We start from the raw sequence: 17965 nt of genomic DNA on the forward strand, positions 1-17965 counted from the left end.
AAGGTGGGCCTGGGGGAAGAGATGCTCAAGTCAGCAAAAGATGAAATGGAGATGAACTGAGTAGAAACTCCTTGAGTTTGGAAATCAGAAATAATAAAGGTCAAGCACAGCCCTCCAAAGGGCTTCAAGCAGGTGTGTGGGGAGGGTGAGCAGAACCAGAACTGCTGATTAAAGACCTTTCAGTTGTTTATCCCCCTAGTTTGCCCATGGTAATCTAATATTTACAGCTCCCCTCCTGCTTCCAAACCTAAACCACTCCACTTTGCACCATGTCAGTTTGTAATTGCTGTTCCCTGTTTAGCAGTTAGTGAATGGAAAACTGGCATGTTGTGGCTGTGGGGATATTAAATTCTGTTGTGCCATCAGGATTGCAAAGATCCTGCTGCAAAGATCAGAAGAACACTGAGGTTCTTGCTGCCTCCCACTGGGCCTTGACCGACTGGTGGATTTTTACTGGTTTTGATTTCCCCTTCTCCTGTTGTACTGTCCCTCCCCATCCCAGAGAGAGCTGGAACAGGGAATGCTGGAGGTTTTAATAAGGCTGACTCCACCAGTGTTAATCTTGTCTGGGATAAATACAGAGTGGTTGTTACTAAGTCAGCAGCCTTGGGATGCTTTCCAAAGCAGCAATGGAACGTTTTACCTTTGGGTATTTGCTGTGAAGCTACCCTGAGGCTGGGTTTAGGAACAAAAAAGAGCCAAGGGCACAAAGGCCACCTGACACCCTTAAGGATTTCACCACAGGGAGGGTCACTGCCATCCAGGACCGTCTGAAACCCCAAAGTTTATTGCATGTGCTGCAGCTGAAGGCAGGGTGGGGGTGTTTGGGATGGAAACAGGGCAGAAAAGGCTCGACTGAGGCATTAGTTGTCCTGCTCTGTTTCCTGTGGGATGCTCTTGTCACAAGGAAGGCTGCCCTAAGGGGCAGAAGAGATGCTGAAGCAGGTTAAAAAAAACCCAAACCAAGTCCTAAAAACAAAGATTCAAATGAAAGTTAAAAGCTTGCAAGTTTTTTTAAATAAATACAATATTTGCTTTAAAATATCAACTAAAAATTAAGAATAACAACATAACATTGAGGTGGCTATCTGGTGTTAGGATATTGGGGGATGGGGGAGGAAGAGGATGTGAACACAGACAGTAAAAAGTGATGAGAAAATATGGATGTTACCAGCAAAACCCAGAGGAAACAGCAGCCCCAGCAATGCCTGGGGGCAAACAGGGTCCCACCCTTGGGACCAGGTGTTCAGGAATCCTCATGACCAGTCTGACAAGTGACTTGAAGATCTGAATTTGAAGGAAAGGAGAAGGAATTGGTAATTGTGAGGTTTTGGCTGCCAGGTCTGTTTTTTCCGTGACAGAAGGCTGCTTCACTTCACTCCTTGAATTCTGCCTTCATTAAGCTGCTGCTGCCTAATCCTCGTCAGTGGAAAAAAAGAGGGGAAGACAGAGCTTAAACTTGTCATCACCCCAGCCAGGTTTTGGTCAGTAGGGTTCCCAAAGGTTGGGTGTGCTTCCCAGCTTTCCTATTCCTCTGATCCATGGAAAACAAGGAGGGGGGAATCCTACCAAAAGCTTGTTAAAAAACTTATTTACATGACAAGCCCTTTAACATATTTATCTGGAAAAACTGTATTATTTTTAGGCCAATTCTGTCCCAAAGCTACAGGATAGAACTTCAGGCTGTCACAGAGTGTGAGATATGGTGCAGTGTGGGAAATTCTCCTGAATTTTACCGAGGAGTTCATCTTCAAAGCAAGTTCCACCTAATTTGAGGTGGTTCAGGCGAGGCAGCACTTGCAACAAAGCGATAACAGTACCAAGGGAGACCAAATCATAGAGGTCAAGGCACAGGGTCTCCAGGTGCTCCAGTGTCACAATGGCAACCAGCCCCCTGTTCGTCAGGAAGTAGGCATTGCTGATTTCCAGGTAGCGGAGCTGCTTCATGTGGCGCCCGATGAATACCATGGCAGCATCGCCAATGATGCAGTGCCGCAGAATCAGGCGCTCAAGCTCTTCCAGGTGTGGAGCCGCTGCTTGGATCCCCGTATCAGTGATGCGGTAGGTGCCACAAAGGCTCAGCGTCTTCAAGCGGTTCTGTGAGGAAACGTCAAGAAGATGATGGTCAGAAAAGGTGGGAACGCTGTGGATAGCGAGGTGTTGTACCTGTGGCGGTGGCACCGAAGGGGACACGCAGAACCAGGCGTCGGGGATGTCGCAGAGGCTCAGCTCCAGCGTGGTGACGGAGGCGGGCATGCTCTCGTACGGGACGTGGCGGAGGTCAGTCTCGGTCAAGCACAGCCGATGGAGCTGGGGGCAGCGCTCCCGAAGGGCGGCCAGCAGTGCCGGCGAGAGGAGCCGCTGCTTGCCGCCGGAGCGGGGCACGCCCCGCATCCGCAGGGTGCACAGGCTGTCGGGGAGGCGGTGGCGCACCAGGTGCCACAGCGTGCGGCGGGTGATCTGGGGGGAAAGGGCCCGGTTCCAGGGACGGGGTGGGGAAGGGCACCCCTGTCGCAGCGGAGCGGTTCCCCCCGCTCCCTCCGCTTCTGCCCGCGGCGAGGCGATCTCACCCCCGGCCAGTGTCTGTGCCCAGTGGGGTGACCTCGCCTCCCCCCATCCCTCCTGCCCCCAGCGGAACTCTGTCCGCGCCCGGCCCGCGGTGCGGAGGGCGGCCCGTACCCGGTGAGGGCTCAGATCCACATGCGTCCAGACCGCTCGGTCCCGCGCCAGCTGCCGCCACCGCCGGCAGACCCTGCGGGAGGCGATCGGCCGTCAGCGCCGCGGCGGGGAAGCGGCAGGCGGCCGGTCCCGCCCGCGGAGACCCTACCTGGCCGCTCGCAGCCGGTCCCGCAGCGGCAGCAGCGCCAAGACCTGCACCAGCACCGAATCGGGCAGGGCCGGCCGCGCCGCCATCGCGGCCGTTGCTACAACAAACCCCTGAGCACGGCCCGCACCGCCAGGCCGCGGCCTCGCAGCCGCCGGTAGGCCCGGGCAGCTCCGCCGGGCTCGGGACCGCTCTGGTTAACCCCCTTCCTTACCGACAGCCCCTCCCGGTGCCTCCTCGCTCCTCCGCCTTGAGCCCCGGTGTCTCATCCAGTCTCGCCCCTTGTTCCCGTGTCCCCTGCTCGGTGCCTCTTGTCCCCACTCCTCCATGCCTCTTGTCCCATTACCCTTCCACCCCACTCCCGGTGCCTCTTCTTTCCTGGCACTGCCCCTCTTGGTGCCTCTTGGAGGAGAAGTGGCTTAGCAGTGACCACTCCTGGTCCAGTCACTCTCCCTGACGTGTTGTTTCTAACACCCTTCTAATGTTCACGTGGCACCAGCTCACATAATTTCCTCTCTGAATGCCCAGCAAGCCATTACAGCACGGGAACAGCTGTCCTGACTCTCAGAGAAAAGCCTGGCATATCTGCAGTGCATAGTTGCAACCCGGGAAGAAGAGAGTAATAAATTCAACTTGACCTCAGGAGGATGCTTGAGCTGGTAAAATATGCTGTCCTTACCTCTGCAAGGCTTCATTGTCCTCTGGACCACAACACATTTCACCAGACAGCACCTTGGAGTTGTCTGCTTGTTTTCTTTCCCTCTCACCCCAGTGGACACGCACTTGTATTTTCTCTTTATTCTGACACCCCATGGCCTTCACAAGTGCACTTCACACTGATGCCAACCTCCTTGCCCCAGTGTCTCCAGACACACACTTCTCTCTTTTGTAGCCCACACTGAGTGCTTTTTGCCCACAACTAATGGTCTCTGAGCAGAGATCTCCTTGTCCTGATGTCCAGAAGTTGTTTTGCTCCATTTGGTGGCAGGTTTCTGTGATCTCTTTTCACATCCGTTGATGTAACAGGATGGAACAGGAAGGGAGAAGCCTGAGGAGACTTCTCTGAAAGTCTGACCAGCAAATGAGCTGCTTCTAGACAGGAGCAAACAGAATCTTCCCTGGCGGGAGGAGGCTCTGGCCATGCAGTCGTAGTGGCAGTAGCAGCAATCACCAGACTTGTCCCTGTACTTTCATGGGTTTGGTGACACCCTGGTCTCCCTGAGGACGTGAATCTTCACCGGCATCAGAGCAGAATATATGCAAGATTTATGTCAGTCAAGTACAGGATGCTGAGCTCTGGAAAGTGAGCCAAGGCTGCTGCTGAAGCCTCTAAGGTACAGCTGAAGGCTGTTTTCACCAGGAAGCCTCGGAGTCTGAACTTCAGTTGTGACAGAAAGCAAACTGACCTCCTCTGCCTTGGGACTTGGCTGCCTGTGTGCAAGCACAGTGTGTTGTGCCATGTTCTTGTGTGTCAGTGGCCTCAGCAGTCTCCAGCACTAATTGCATGGGACTGGTGCTTACCATGGGCTGTTCTTTTCTCCTTTCTTTCTCTAAAACTTGGCACCAACTTTCACTCTCTGTTTTAGCAGATTTTTTGACATAAGTGATTTTCACTGAATCCTTCAAAAGAGAAATAGATTACCAAAACAAGCTTTAAGGTTCTTGGAAAAGTAGCTGCATATGATGCCCGAAAGATAGGCTGGAAATAAATCCCCACAGACTGATGTCTACAGGGCAGATGTTTGTTCATTTATTTATTTTTCATTAGTGCTGTACTTATCTATTTCTAAAGCTATCCACCTGTCGAGGTTTTTATTTTTTTTTTTTTTTTTGTCTATTCAGCATTAAGCAACTACTTAACCATATACTAGCCATTACATTGTATAAAAATTTATTTATATCAGGTTACAAGGTATAACAGTTATGATTCAGGTTATATAGGTATAAAAAGCTATGATTCAGGTTATGTAGGTATCAGTTATTAAGATATACAAAAAGTCATTATTTAGGTTGTATTGATATCAGGCTATATAGAGATATCAGGTTATATTGATATCTTATAACCTAAGTTATATAAGCACTTTGTAACTTTATTCTAAGTTATATAGCTTATATAATTAATAATAGGTTTGTAGTCTATATTTCCTTAGCACTCAGGATCAGGATTTACAGCTCTGGCAGATTTTCTGCCCTTTGAAAGTTTTATACTCACATTTTCAATAGCAGAATGATTGCTGTGTCTTATTAATCCTGCCATCTAAGTCCTTCTCCAGGGAGAAATAGGGAGGTGGCAGCATGAAGCACCCAAGAGCCCCATTTCTGCAGCTTCGTGGCTGGGCACTGCAGCAGAAATGTAGCAGCAATGCCCTTCTGCTCCTTGATTTTCATGGGACTTTTGAGCTCCTGCTTCACATCCAGCCCTTGGCAAAGAATGGGGCTCACCCAGCAGGGCGGGATCTGCAGCCAGTGCCCTGGTAGGGGGTGTGTGGGGTCCTGCCTTCTCCTCCTGGGGTGTTCACTGACTGATTGCTCCTGGCCTCCTTTACTGCTCCGTGGGCTCTCCAGCTGAGAGGAGAAATCTGCTCCCTGAGCACCCTTGGAATAGAAATAGAAAGCTTTTCCAGTCCCTCTTACTTTATGCTCTCAACTAAGCATGGCTCTGTGATTTCAGCAGCAGTGCTTCTGCAAGGACACAGTCCTTGGGGAGGCTCCCAGATTTCATCAGTCTCCCACGGTCTGCCTCACAGGATCAGACACAAAACACTAAGTTTTGCAAAATACAGAAACGGGAGGTCCTCAACCCCTCATTCCCTGGATTTCCACTGCTTTTGAGATATCAAAGATATGAAATATAAAAATAAAGTTTAGAAACCAAACCAAGGAAATTAGTCCCAGTTCTCTATAGAATGATTGAGACACCAGAAGATGATGCTGCCCCCACAAGGACCTCAACAGGCTGGAGAAATGGGCTGATGGAAGCTCCTGAAGTTCAACCAAGGGCCGAGCAGAGTCCTCCCCCTGGGGAGGTGCACCCCAAGCCCCAGCACATGCCATGGAATGCAGCTCCGCAGAGCAGGTCCTCTGCAGGTCCTGGTGGGTGTGACTGGCACAGCCCCACCCCAGCAGGGACCGCCTGGAAGGGATCTGGGCAAACACTGGGGTGTGTAGCCACTGTCTCGGTCACTGGCAGCACTCAGAAGCTCCTCAGCTGCTAGTGGGTCACAGCCTGAGCGCTCTGGCACTGCCCAAGCCTGGTGTTTATAGTTACCCACTGCCAGTGAGTGATCCTGACTCTGGTGACATCACAGGGTTCTGAGGAACCCCTGAGTGCCCCCAGTGACTGAGGAACCCCTGAGTGCCCCCAGTGACTGAGGAGCCTCTGAGTGCCACGAGTGGAAGCCCGGCCTTCAGTGCTGCCAGCGGCTGAGAGGAGCCAGGTCCGGGAGCAGCCATGGCAGAGGTCGGGCAGGAGCCATCAGCGCCACGAGCCGTCCGGGTCTGCCGCATCTGCGTGGATTTCCTGCAGAGCCCCGCCGCTGCCGTGGAGCCCTGCGGACACGTGTTCTGCCACGCCTGCATCCAGCCCCAGGCCGCCCCCGACGCCGCTGCCACCTGCCCGACCTGCCAAGGGCCCATTGGGGCCATCCGCCTGCTGCAGGGGCAGGACAGCCGTGCCGGGGTGGCCCCACGTCGCCCCCGCCGCCGCCTCCATCCCTTCGTGGTGCGCTGGCGGCAGCGGCAGCAGCAGCGGCAGCAGCGTCAGCAGGAGCAGGAGCAGCAGCGGCAGCAGGAGCAGCAGCAGCAGCAGCAGCAGCAGGAGCAGCAGGAACAGCAGCAGCAGGAGTAGGCAGCTCCTGGAGGTGGCCGGCACCGGCCATTCTCCGATGGGGACGGGGCGCCGAGCCCCCCCGGGCTCCAGCAGCGCGTCCAGAGAGCGTTGGAGGAGCTGGACAGAAACGGGCCGGGGCAGGAAGGTCCATCGTGGCCACCGAGGGAGCGGGGAGAAGAGCTGGCCTCGGGACCACGGGCACCTCCTCACCCTGATCCCATCTGATGTGGATCCTCCACGGCCCCTCTGAAATGAAAACCAGCCTGCTGAGAAGGGCCTTGCCTGGTTTCTTCTGCTCATTTGCTCATTACTGCAGGACTGGGGGAGTGGGAGCTGAGGGAAAGGGAAGGATGCGACTGTGGGAACTTGGGCAGAGGGTGGGATAAGGCTGAAGAACTGGTGGAGACGGGTGAATGTGGTTGTTGGAACTGGAGGAGAGAGGCCGTCCTTGGTTGTTTTTGTGCTACTTTGTTCATTCTTCTGGGTATGCAGCTGGGAAATGGAAAGGGAGAAAAGGGGAAGGGGAAAGGGAAAGGGAAAGGGAAAGGGAAAGGGAAAGGGAAAGGGAAAGGGAAAGGGAAAGGGAAAGGGAAAGGGAAAGGGAAAGGGGAGCCCCCCAAAACTCTCTGAGCAGATCCTGAAGGGGCCAGTGCCTTCTTTCCCAAGGAACAGGATGAGAAAAGAGGCAGAGATGGAGGTTTAGGGCAGAACCTTCTCTCCTCACATGCTCCTGCCCACCCTTACACTGTGGAGAGCTGAAATCCTGGGAGATGCTCTTCAGGCTGGGGGACACAGCTCTGGCACAACCCTCTGCCAAAGGGCTTTCAGCACCTTCCCCCCCTCCTACAGCAAAGCATAACCTGTGCTTGCACTGGGGCTCTATCGCTGGGCAGCATAAGCTTACCCTCCCCTTGACAGCAGGGTGTCAGCCTGCACTGGAGCCAGGGAAGCTTGAGAGGCTGACTCTGTAATGGATCCTCACCAGCTAATCGGTGTTTATAGGCTTAGATCTGCTGCTTCTTAATTTTATTCCAGCCCCTCGATTGAATTTCTCACATGTAAGTGAGCCCCACGAGCCCATCCTAGCCATATATAATGGATGGTGGTGGAGGGAAAGAACACAAATGTGGCTGAATGCCAGTAACCGATGCCCAGGCAGCGGTGCAGCAGAACTCTCTGCTGAACATCCCCCACTGCCAGAACCTGCCTTCGGTGCCACAGTGCAAGACGCTTCCTCTGTCCCCAGCAGCTGGCCTGGGGCCATGACCAGCCTCGGCCATTCTCCATTGGCCCCAAGAGGAGGACAAGGCTTGGAGCCAAGTCACCAAGCCACTATCTCCAGGAACGGCGCCAGTTCCACCCACTGAGCCCTGGTGCTGCTACTCGATGCCCCATCAAATATTAATACAATGCTCAATGCCTCTGTGCCCTGCCCCAGCGCTGCAGGGCTGCCCAACCACTCCAGCCTCCCCTCCTGCCCCGTATTGCTCACTGCTTCCCACACAGGGACTTTGGGGGTGCAGCCACACCACCTCTGGGTGTTCCCTGAGCAGGGCACGACAGGACCCAACCTCCTCCAGCAGCCAGCTCAGCCCCTGCAGCAGGTAAGACCCCACTGGGGCTGGGGCAGTGGGCACCCCCATCCCCGAGGAATGCCAGCCTGTCACCCCAGGGAGTGGGAGGACGGGCTGGGGGCATAAGATACCCGGAGAAGGGTTGGGGCCATGGGACCATGGGGCAGCTCCGGGCTCGGTCCTTGGCTGCAGGGGGATAGCGGGCAGCAGGGATCCCTCAGCTCCGTCCTGTCCTCTGAAGGAATCAGATCCACCCGTGGCTGTCCCCCGAGGAGGGTTCTCCCTAAGGTCCAGAGTGATGTGTAGGGTCACCCCTCAGCTGGGGGGGCCCTAGAGGTATTGGGGCCCACCTCCCCTTGCTGCCCTCCCCCAGGAGGAGGCCCGCGCCTCTGCCCCGAGCATCCGCCCGGCCCGGCAGGGGATGGAGCCCGGCAGGTCGGTGCCGGCGGAGCTGAAGCTCCGCAAGCCCTCGCAGCGGGCCAGGATCCCGGCGCCCTTCCTCGCGCACCCGGTAGGTCGCTGGCTCGGCCCGCGGCCCCCGGCTCGTCCCCTCGGCCGTCGTGGCCCCTTCGAGCCCCCATGACTATATCCGCACAGGACGGGGCGCCTGGGCCGGCGGGGCCCCTCAGGCCGGACCCCGCGGAGGTAGACGCGGAATCCCTGGTGCCCACGCACGATGAGCGAGGCCGGCTCATCCCCGAGTGGAAGCGGCAAGTGATGGTGCGGCGGCTGCGGGCCCGGCTGGCGGACGAGGACCCGGCGGGAGGGCAGGTACGAGGGGCACGGGGAGTAGAGGGGGCGCGGGCCCTCGGAAGTCGCTGACCGCCTCTCTCCGCAGGACGCAGGCTCCTGGAGCTTCTCGCCCTCCCACCAAGCCGTGCTGGGCCCGTTCGGGGAGCTGCTGACCGAGGCAGACCTGCATCAGCTGGAGAGGGCGGTGGAGAGCCTGCGGCTGCGGCGGCGTGGCGAGGTGTACCAGAGCGAGCTGCGGCGCCTGGTGCGGGAGCTACGAGCCCTCTTGCCCGCCCCGCTGCTCAGCATCTCCGTCCGCAGCCCCCCGCCTGCTCCGGGGCAGCCCCTGCCCCTCTGGTGCGGCCGCCTGGCCGGCGCTGTGAACAGCCTGGCCGCGCTGCTGGGCAGCGCCGAGGGGCTGCAGGGTCCCCGCGCTGCCGTCGCCGCGCCCGCCGCTGCCTCCGCTCTCCCCGCCGCCGGCGGGCATCCCCGGGAGCCGGGGGGCAGCCTGGCGCAGCGGGAGATCCGCCAGTGCGGAGTTTGCGTCCGCAGCCTGCGCGGCGCCTTCGAGCCCGCCTGGGGGGCCGCGGGGAGCGCTCCGGCCGGGGGCGGCGAGGCGGAGGCCGCCAGCGACTCGGGCATCAGCTGCGAGGAGGCCTTTTCCGACGGCGGCTCCCCGCGGCAGGGGAAGGCGCCGGGGCCGGAGTGGGGCAGCTTGAGGAAGGAACGGATCGTGATGCTCTTCCTGAGCCACTGGAGACGCTCGGCGTACGCGCCCTTACGACCCGCCGCCGGGGACCCTCGGGAGACTGCGGGGAGCGGGGCCCGGGCGGCCGCACGCCTGGCGCGGCAGAGAGCGGCCATCCAGAAGCTGCTGAGCGGCTGGCGGGACGCCGCCTCCCGCCGCCCCCCGCCGCCGCCTCCCGCCCGCAGCCTGCTCTCCCCGGAGCAGTTCGTGTCGGCGGCGGGGGGCGGCCCGGCCGAGTACGAGAGCCTGTCGCTGGAGCTGTTCATGCTGGGCTATTTCCGCATCTTGGAGCAGGACCTGTCCCCCGAGGAGCGCCGAGGCCGCCACCTGCTCTGTTTCGAGGTGTTTGAGCAGCTGGGCCGGCACGGCTGGCGGGCGGTGCGGGCCTTCCACCGCGCCGTCATCGACGAGATCGCGGCCGGGCGGCGCGGCTGGCGCGACGGCTTCGACGACATCAAGGCGCGGTACTTCGGGACTCCGCGCGGCCCGGCCCAGCGGCCCGGACAGGCCGCGGAGGAGGGGGACGAGATTTGTCGCTACATCGATCGCAGCTTCGCCTTTTGGAAGGAGAAGGAGGCCGAGATCTTCAGCCTGGAGGAGTGATGCCGACGGGCTCCGGAGGCCGCGGGCTGCAATAAAAACCTTCTCGGTTCTGTCCCAGCTGAGCGAGGCTTTCCGGGGCGGTGAAGAAAGCTGCTAAGCTGGGCGGGCCGCCCCAGCAGCCCCGCTCCCCCTCTTCCAGGGCGGGTGATTCAGGCCTCGGCTGCCGCCGCGTGTTTACGGCTGCCGCGGGGTGAGATAAAGACCTATATTTATAGCGGCAGCGGCAGTCTAGCCGGAGGAGCGAGGAGGGGCATCGCGGGGACCCCCTGCTGCCGATGGGGTGCACGGAGGGTGCTGTGGGACCTTGTCCCCCCAGGCTCGGTGCCCAGCCGACCCCTTCGCCACGGGGAGGCTTTCCTAAAGGCAGCGACCGAGGATGGGCGGCGGCGAGAGCTCTGCCCGTGCGGTGCCTTTAAGAGCAGGGAGCAGTGTCCAGGTGCCACCTAAAAATAGCGAGTGCCCCTGGTCCCGGCTGATCCCGTGTCATGCGGCGTGTCCCTGCCCACCGCCGGGAGCGCGGTCCCTTCCCTCCCGCGGGCCGGCCGGGCTGGGGAGCGCTGCTGAGAGCGGGAGCGACCGCGCCGAGAGGGCTCCAATCCCCCCGAGAATCATCCCCTAAAGGCCGGTCGCCGGCCCGGCCCAGGGGCAGCTGCGGCGCGGTGAGGAGAAAACGCGGCCCCCGTGGGAGGGGGCTGTGGGAAGCGCTTGTGCGGCCGCCGCTGTCCGTGCCTCGGGCGCTGGGAAGGCGGGAGGATGTCGCGGCACGGCGAGAGGGAGACACCGTCGCCTTTTCCTAGCAGGGACACCCTCGCCTCCCGCTGCTCGGGCACCGCCCGCCTGCCAGGCCCCACGGCGATCGCCGGCACCATGGTGAGGAACATGGACGACTTTGAGTTCTGCCTGCCTTCGCACGCCCAGGGCGTGCTGGAGGGGCTGCAGCAGTTCCGCACCAACCCCAAACTGGCCGACGTGACGCTGGTGGCGGGCGGGCGGGAGTTTCCCTGCCACCGAGGCATCCTGGCGCTCTGCAGCCACTACTTCTATGCCATGTTCTCCGGTGACTTTGCCGAGAGCATCGCAGCACGGGTGGAGCTAAAGGAAGTCGACCCCAGTGCGCTGGAGACGCTGCTTGATTTTGCCTACACGGGAAAGGTCACCATCAACCAGGGCAACGTGGAGGGGCTGATGAGGACCTCCAGCCAGCTCCACTTCCCTGCCATCCAGAAGGTCTGCAGCCGCTACCTCCGGCAGCAGATGGATGCCACCAACTGCCTAGGTATCTGTGAGTTTGGTGAGAGCCACGGCTGCCCTGAGGTCTCCTCCAAGGCCTGGTCTTTCTTGCAGGAGAACTTTGAAGCCGTCTCTCTTCAGGAGGAGTTCCTCCAGCTCTCCAAGGAGAGGCTGGCTGTCTACCTCTCCAATGATCAGCTGCAGGTGCAGGAGGAGCGGAGCCTGGTTGAGGCTGTGCTGCGCTGGGTACGCCATGACCCGGGATCCCGAGCCCAGTTCCTGCCGGAGCTGCTGGAGCTGACCCACCTTGTCTCGCTGCCTGACCAGTACCTGCAGAACCTCCTTGCCACTGAGCCTCTCGTTCGTGACTCAGATGCCAGCAAGGCCCTCGTCGCCCGCTCCCGCACCATGGTGGGTACGCCCTTCCCCTAAATGCCACCTCCTGAGCCGGGAAGGAGGAGACTGAAGGTCCCGTCCTGGCCTCTTCAGCAGGGGCAGAGTGGCACCGGTGCCCTGAACAACCCCCCAGCCCCACCACAGAAGCTGGAGGAGGTGCTGGTGGTGGTTGGTGGCCGTGTGCTGGAGGATGGTGAGGATGAGGGGAGGGGGCTGGAAATGCCGGCTGCCACCAGGAACTTTGCCTTCTACAACCCCAAAAGCAGTAAGTGCCCCCAACTTCCTCCAGCTCCCTCCATGTTAATTAACCGTCTGTCTACCCTGAAGCCACCTCTCGCCAAACTAGTGTCAGTTTAGAGAGACACTGGTTGGGTTGGGATGGGCTTGAAACAGGGGTGCCTTAAAAAGTGCCCTCGCTGGCTGTGGGGTCACTGCTCGGCTCTGCTGGGTTTCAGGGCGATGGATGGCTCTGCCTGACTTCCCTGATTACAACAAATGGGGCTTTTCCCTGGTGGCTCTGAACAACGATGTGTACGTCACAGGTCAGTGCCAGGGCTGCTGGTGCAGGGTGGGGGCTTCAAGGAGCAGGAATGGGGGACAGGGGACAATGGTATGAGCATGAGGCACTGGTGTGGGGCCAGAGGCTCTTCTCTGAGCAAAATCCTCTCCTTACTCTCTGCTTGGGCAAATCTGGCCAGGGGCAAGAAATACCCAGGGACGACTGCACCTGGAGAGGGGGGCCCACCTGACCCGTCTCTCCCTAGGTGGCTCCCGGGGGTCCCAGAATGACACGTGGTCAACGACGCAGGCCTGGTGCTTCTGCCCCAGGGATGGGGTCTGGCAGCCCATTGCTTCCATGCTGAGAGCCCGCACAAACCACACCAGCGCCGTCCTCAACGGCGAGATCTACGTGATCGGGGGTGAGGCCGCAAAGACCCTGGGGGTGCTGCTGGGGTGCGGGTCCACGGGTGCCCCAGAGCAGCAGGGTGGCTGCAGTGTCCTGTCACCCTGCAGGGACGACAGTGGACGTGGTGGAGGTGGAGCGCTACGACCCGTACAACAAGAGCTGGTGTGCCATCAGCCCAGCCCTCAAGTACGTGAGCAATTTTGCAGCTGCCAGCTGCTTGGGCAAACTCTACCTGGTGGGCTCCTGCGCCGTCAAGTACAACGCGCTCACCCTGCAGTGCTACAACCCCATCCAAGGTGAGAGCTGACCCTGCTGCCACACCCCACCAGTGCTGTCCCTGGGAGAGGGACTGAGGGGGACTCCCAGGCAGGTGACACCCCTGGACTGCCGGGCATGGTCCTGTGGGATGGGAGCAGGTGCTGACAGGCTGTGGTGGTGGCTGTGGTGGGGCTGTTGGCAGCACGGACCTGAGTCACAGATGTCTGACACAGCCCAGAGCTGAGCTTCGGTGGAGTGGAATCTCTGGGGCATTGGGGTGGGGGAGGCTGCCTGCCCTAGGAGGAAACTAACACCCTGTGACAATGCCACCTCCTCAAGCAGAGTCTTTTCCATCCCACAGCACCGCTACAAACCACATCCCCACCCCCCACTATTTTTTATGCAAGACCCTCGACTGGGATGGGGACTGTGGTGCCCGTCTGCCTGGCTGGTCTGCCTCCTCCCTTTCAAATCCCCCTGAAATAGCAATGCTTTTTTCAGCGACTGGCAGCTGCATGGAGAGCCAAGGGTGGGGTGCACTGCTAATGACTGCTCCTTGCAGATCTGTGGAGTGTGATCACGTCTCCCTTCATCCCCAAGTACCTCTCAGCCCCACGCTGTGCCACTCTGCGCGGGCTCATCTACCTCATCGGGGATAACACCAAGAAGGTCCACGTGTACAACCCAGAGGCCAACATCTGGCAGAAGGTGGGATGTGGGACCAGGCACGATCAGCCTCCCAGGGATATGGGGATGGTGTTCCCAGCTGCTTCCCCTCAGTGCCAGCACCCCCCTCTCCCTCCTACCCACTCATCCCTTGGTTCTATTGACGCCTGCAGAGCTGAGGATGCCCCATTCCTTCCTCCCCTGCTCCCCATCACGCAGGCACGAGGCGCCAGAGGCCCCCAAACCCCACAGAAAGAAAAGATGGGGTGGGGAGACATGTCTGGCAGGTCACTGTCCTCTGTGGTGGGAGCAGGAGGTCACCAAGGAGTCCCTGCACATCTCACCCTGTCCCTCACACAGGTGCAGCTCCTACACACACTGCACGAGAACGGTGGGATGGTGGCACTGGGTGACCGGCTCTTTGTCACCGGTGGCCACTGGAAGGGCATGGATGGGGACTATCGGGTAGAAATGGAGGTGTATGACTGCACCAAGGACCTCTGGACGCGCGAGGGCTCCCTGCCCTGTCTCTGGCTCTTCCACAGCTCCTCCTCCATCTTCATGGACACCTCCAAATGGACAGAACCTTTTCAGGGTGACCATGGGTGGTAGGAGAGCCCCAGTGATGCTTGTCACCCTATGCAGCCATGCTCCCCTTTTTTCTGCTGCCTGTTCAGACTGGTGAGTGGGAGGTGGAAAGCCCCGTGCCAGGCCGGCTGGGGCACCAGGAGCATGTTCTCCCCCACCACTGCAGGGAAAAGGCTTTTCCTTATAAACACGCTTTGGTTAATGCTCTCTTCTTTTCATTTGTGGGTTTGTGGTTTTTTTAGAACTGCATTTCCCCCTGCTCCAAAACCCTAAAGATTTTAGGGTATTTCAAGTCCTCCCAGAGTGTGGTTCATCCCATCAAAGCCTGGCATTGCTGCTTGGGGGCAGCAGCCTGGGCATAATCCTGGTTTCTCTCCTGGGATACGCAGCACGCACCCCAGGGAAGTGCTCCAGGGCCGTGGTGAAGCAGTGGGCGCCCGGGTGAGCCCCCGCTGGTGCGGTGGCTCCTGCCCCAGCCCTCCCGTCTCCGGCGGTACCGGTGGCACAGGGATGGGCGAGCACAAGATGAGGCTTCCCCGCCGGCTGGGGCGCCTCTGGGCGGCTCAGCTCTTCCCCCTCCGATCGTTCGGTGTTCTCGGAGCGCTGCAAGCACGCGGCGCCGAGGAGCCCCCGGGCCGGGGTGGGCGCCTCCCGCTCCAGGCGGGAGCGTTTCCCCGCGGGGAGGTCCCCGAGGGCAGAGCCCGGCGCCGAGGCGGGGCCGGGGCCGCCCTCCCGTAGCGGCGGCGGGATGCGGCTGCCGGAGCTGTGCCTGGCGCTCCTCTACGCCGCCGGCACCGGCACCGAGCGGCCGCTGGCCCCGGGACATGGAGAGCCCGGGGCGGCCCGCGTGGATCCCCGGCAGGCGTGGATGCTGCTGGCCGGGAGCCCCGGGAGGGGCGGCGGCCATCGGGGCCGCGGCGGCTCCGGGGCTCACACGGCCCCGGCGGGCCCCGGCTCTCCGGCAAAAACAACCTCGGCTGCCCCGCAGGTCGGCGGGACCGGGGCTGGCCCGGCCTCTCCCGCCGTGCCGGAGGAGCTGCTGAGGGAGCTGCGGCTCCTGCTCAGAGGTACCGGGCTGGGGGACGCAGGGCGGGCGCTGTGGGGCAGCAGGACCAGGCGAAGCAGGGCTGGGCGGCAGAGCCGGGAAAAGTGAAGGCTCCCTTCCTAACGTCAGACTCCGGCGGGGTTTGGGGTCAGGCACGGCAAAGATGCGCAGGCCAGCCGGGGAAGGGTGTCAGGAGGAGGAAAGCGGCAAAGGCAGCCCCCAGCGCCGTGTGGAAGCAGCCTTCCATTGCCAAACGCGCGAAGACATCGCTGTGGAGCAGAAGACGTGGCGGGAGCTGGGGCTGTTCTACATTGTGAGTGCCCAGCCTGGACAGGGGTTCCCTGGCTGCAGGGGCACCCGCCCTGGCACAGGGACTCCTCCTCTAACTCCAGCCATTCCCCGCGCCAGCCTGAGAGGGAGGGGATGTTCCACCGCGGCCCGGGGCTGAACCTGACCAGCGGGCAGTACACGGCCCCCCTTGCGGGATACTACACCTTCAGCACCACGCTGCACATCGGTGAGCCCTCCCACAGCCCCGCGGCCCTGCCGGGGCAGGCTGGCACGGCCTCACCCCCCGCTCTGTCCCAGCGCGCAGGGAGCCGCGGAGAAAGAGGCAGGGATGCCGAGGGAGCCGCCTGCGGGTGCTGATCTGTGTGCACTCCTGCTGCCAGCACTACAGGTATGGCAGGGCGAAGCCAGGGCCAGGGAGGGGGGAAGGAGCCCAGCATGGCTGGGAAAGGAGGAGCCCGCTCCCCCCAGCACTGCCCTTGCTCTTCTGCAGCCATCTGGAGAGCATATCCTGGCTGGAGAGCAGCGGGGACCTTTTCACCATCTCTGTCACAGGCACCCTGTACCTGCAGGTGAGTGGGGCCAGCTCCAGGGTGACAGTGCTGGGCAGGAAGGTGCCTTCCATGGCCCGAGCCCAGGGCTGGGCATCGGGCCTGCTGCTCAGGTGACCTCCAAGCCCCAAAGGCAGGGCAGAGCTCTGCTGGGGCACTGTGGCACAGACTGTGGCTGGGCTGCCCTAAGGGCATTGTGCTGCTCTTTTCCCAGAAGGAAGGGTAGGGGCAGCTCCTCCAGCTCTTGCTTGCTGTGTGCAGGGGAGAGCTCTCCCCTTGGCTCTGCCAGGCCATGCCTGGTGCCCAGGGAGGCGTCCTGGCCCTGCTAATCCCTCTCTCCCCCCAGGCTGGGCAGTATGCCTCTGTTTTTGTGGACAACACGGCAGGCTCTCCTCTCACCGTTCAAAGTGGCTCCGATTTCAGTGCTGTTCTGCTGGGAGTGTGAAGAGGCTGAACCATGCTGAACCTGCGTCAGGAGCAGCCAGACCCTTCCCTCTGCCAGCCACCATTGTGTCGCCCCTGCTCAGCACCAAGCCTAAGGAAGACCATTTGCTCAAGCAGGAATCTGCAGTCTGGTCTGACACTGCTCATGCTGCAGAACCAGCTGAAGATGGACAAAAGATCATGAAGGAGATGATGATGATAATAGTAATAAAGCAGCCTGAGCAGCACCTAAAGGCATTCACTTTTATCTAAAGGCTAGGCCTAGAAGTTTATCTTGGAAAACACTGCTGACAGTGGCAGCAGATGGCTGCCTAGGGCTCAGCTCCCACCGTGCCTGGTACAAAGCCTCTCACATCCATTTTTGCCCTCAGTGGACTTCCCTTCCCTGCCCAGACTTAGTCTCAGCAGCCCAGGCCAGATTATGTACTGCTTCAGCTGCCTGCAGTGTGTGAGCAGAGGCTTTGCTGCCAGGAGCCAACCTCCTTCGCACTAATCATCAAAGCAAAGTCCCAACACCGCCGCACGTTGGATTAAAGCAAATTCCTGCCCTGTGGCTTTCCAGAGCAGGCACTCCCTGCCTGTGGCCCAGGGCCTGGCTGTGGGCAGCCCTGATAGAGCCCAGCTCTTTGCTGTGGCTGCGATAGCTGCCTGAGCTCAGGGGGCACAGCGCTGCAGCAGCAGCACCAGGAAGGCTGAGCGTTTGATTTCCCAGTAGCACCAAGTCCTGGGTAAGTGGTGCCAGCAACGCTGCAAGATAGCCTGAGCCGACAGCCCCACCTTCTCCCAGGGATGTCCCTGCCCTTCTCCATGGGCTGCAGCTCCTTGAGGAGCCAGTGAAGGAGCTGTTAATGCAGCAGTTTATAGGTAGGGGTGTTGGGGTCTGGAAAAAGAGGGAGCTCAGAAGAGATAGCAGGTTGCCTTTCTGAAATTTGCCATCAGGGTTTTTTTGTCACAAACAGAAGCAACTCCGTGCTACTCTGTTTGGGCTCTCCAAATCTGCCTTTCAAGAGTGGAAACAGGAGTGTGCTGCCAACAAAGGCATTCCCTCTCAGCTCATCCTGCACTGCAGCCTTACATCAAAATACACAGGAATGGCTGGGAGCAGAACAAGCTGGCAGAGCCCCAGCACTACCCAAAATCTGTGCCACAGGGCCACGTCCTTCCTCAGTGCTCTGCAGGAGATGCAGAGTCAGTGTGTACCCTCAGACTAAGCCCATGAAGTGCAACTCACTGCTACTGGAGCAGAAATAGAAGATGGTCAAGCCACCTGTCCCAAACAGCC

General features: G+C 59.9%; 4 protein-coding genes across 8 annotated transcripts; 3 read left to right on the forward strand and 1 right to left on the reverse strand.

Moving 5' to 3' along the window:
- Positions 1 to 1006: 1006 nt before the first annotated feature.
- On the reverse strand, positions 1007 to 4004 carry FBXL12 (F-box and leucine rich repeat protein 12). 2 transcript variants are annotated; one of them, XM_038146535.1, is made up of 3 exons: positions 3504 to 4004; positions 2680 to 2752; positions 1007 to 2460 (listed from the first exon to the last, which is right to left on the reverse strand). In XM_038146535.1, the coding sequence occupies exons 1-3, from the start codon at positions 3635 to 3637 to the stop codon at positions 1687 to 1689; spliced, it is 981 nt and encodes a 326-aa protein (XP_038002463.1). In that variant the 5' UTR covers positions 3638 to 4004; the 3' UTR covers positions 1007 to 1686. The 2 variants fall into 2 exon arrangements, with proteins under 2 accessions (XP_038002463.1, XP_038002464.1); XM_038146536.1 differs by lacking the exon at positions 3504 to 4004 and adding an exon at positions 2828 to 3012.
- A 2946-nt stretch (positions 4005 to 6950) lies between these two features.
- Positions 6951 to 10684, forward strand: ESPNL (espin like). The gene is made up of 2 exons (XM_038146389.1): positions 6951 to 9031; positions 9066 to 10684. The coding sequence occupies exons 1-2, from the start codon at positions 8807 to 8809 to the stop codon at positions 10308 to 10310; spliced, it is 1470 nt and encodes a 489-aa protein (XP_038002317.1). The 5' UTR covers positions 6951 to 8806; the 3' UTR covers positions 10311 to 10684.
- A 27-nt stretch (positions 10685 to 10711) lies between these two features.
- KLHL30 (kelch like family member 30) lies at positions 10712 to 14558 on the forward strand. Of its 3 annotated transcripts, none has more exons than XM_038146385.1 (8): positions 10712 to 10969; positions 11108 to 11951; positions 12030 to 12201; positions 12392 to 12478; positions 12701 to 12856; positions 12951 to 13139; positions 13664 to 13809; positions 14128 to 14558. In XM_038146385.1, the coding sequence occupies exons 2-8, from the start codon at positions 11178 to 11180 to the stop codon at positions 14377 to 14379; spliced, it is 1776 nt and encodes a 591-aa protein (XP_038002313.1). In that variant the 5' UTR covers positions 10712 to 10969; positions 11108 to 11177; the 3' UTR covers positions 14380 to 14558. The 3 variants fall into 3 exon arrangements, with proteins under 3 accessions (XP_038002313.1, XP_038002314.1, XP_038002312.1); XM_038146386.1 differs by having other exon boundaries at positions 11111 to 11951; XM_038146384.1 differs by lacking the exon at positions 10712 to 10969 and having other exon boundaries at positions 11111 to 11951; positions 13603 to 13809; positions 14128 to 14269.
- A 371-nt stretch (positions 14559 to 14929) lies between these two features.
- On the forward strand, positions 14930 to 17350 carry ERFE (erythroferrone). 2 transcript variants are annotated; one of them, XM_038146387.1, is made up of 6 exons: positions 14930 to 15422; positions 15553 to 15713; positions 15809 to 15917; positions 15989 to 16079; positions 16182 to 16260; positions 16663 to 17350. In XM_038146387.1, the coding sequence occupies exons 1-6, from the start codon at positions 15104 to 15106 to the stop codon at positions 16933 to 16935; spliced, it is 1032 nt and encodes a 343-aa protein (XP_038002315.1). In that variant the 5' UTR covers positions 14930 to 15103; the 3' UTR covers positions 16936 to 17350. The 2 variants fall into 2 exon arrangements, with proteins under 2 accessions (XP_038002315.1, XP_038002316.1); XM_038146388.1 differs by having other exon boundaries at positions 14966 to 15422; positions 16586 to 16822.
- The last annotated feature ends 615 nt before the right edge of the window (positions 17351 to 17965 follow it).

Source organism: Motacilla alba, chromosome 9, assembly GCF_015832195.1.
Source record: "Motacilla alba alba isolate MOTALB_02 chromosome 9, Motacilla_alba_V1.0_pri, whole genome shotgun sequence".
Classification (NCBI taxonomy): Eukaryota; Metazoa; Chordata; class Aves; order Passeriformes; family Motacillidae; genus Motacilla; species Motacilla alba.

Excerpts from the sequence above, each read along its gene's own strand:
- ERFE (XM_038146387.1), top strand. The coding sequence starts at position 15,104 with ATGCGGCTGCCGGAGCTGTGCCTGGCGCTCCTCTACGCCGCCGGCACC. Across the intron at positions 15,423-15,552 it reads GCTGCGGCTCCTGCTCAGAG|GCACGGCAAAGATGCGCAGG; the intron begins GTACCGGGCTGG and ends GTTTGGGGTCAG. Across the intron at positions 16,261-16,662 it reads CAGGCACCCTGTACCTGCAG|TGCTGTTCTGCTGGGAGTGT; the intron begins GTGAGTGGGGCC and ends CTCCGATTTCAG.
- FBXL12 (XM_038146535.1), bottom strand. The coding sequence starts at position 3,637 with ATGGGGTGTCAGAATAAAGAGAAAATACAAGTGCGTGTCCACTGGGGT. Across the intron at positions 2,753-3,503 it reads GACAATGAAGCCTTGCAGAG|GGTCTGCCGGCGGTGGCGGC; the intron begins GTAAGGACAGCA and ends CGCCTCCCGCAG. Across the intron at positions 2,461-2,679 it reads TGGATCTGAGCCCTCACCGG|ATCACCCGCCGCACGCTGTG; the intron begins GTACGGGCCGCC and ends CTTTCCCCCCAG.
- KLHL30 (XM_038146385.1), top strand. The coding sequence starts at position 11,178 with ATGGTGAGGAACATGGACGACTTTGAGTTCTGCCTGCCTTCGCACGCC. Across the intron at positions 11,952-12,029 it reads TCGCCCGCTCCCGCACCATG|CAGGGGCAGAGTGGCACCGG; the intron begins GTGGGTACGCCC and ends TGGCCTCTTCAG. Across the intron at positions 12,857-12,950 it reads CGAGATCTACGTGATCGGGG|GGACGACAGTGGACGTGGTG; the intron begins GTGAGGCCGCAA and ends GTCACCCTGCAG.
- ESPNL (XM_038146389.1), top strand. The coding sequence starts at position 8,807 with ATGACTATATCCGCACAGGACGGGGCGCCTGGGCCGGCGGGGCCCCTC. Across the intron at positions 9,032-9,065 it reads GGGGAGTAGAGGGGGCGCGG|GACGCAGGCTCCTGGAGCTT; the intron begins GCCCTCGGAAGT and ends CTCTCTCCGCAG.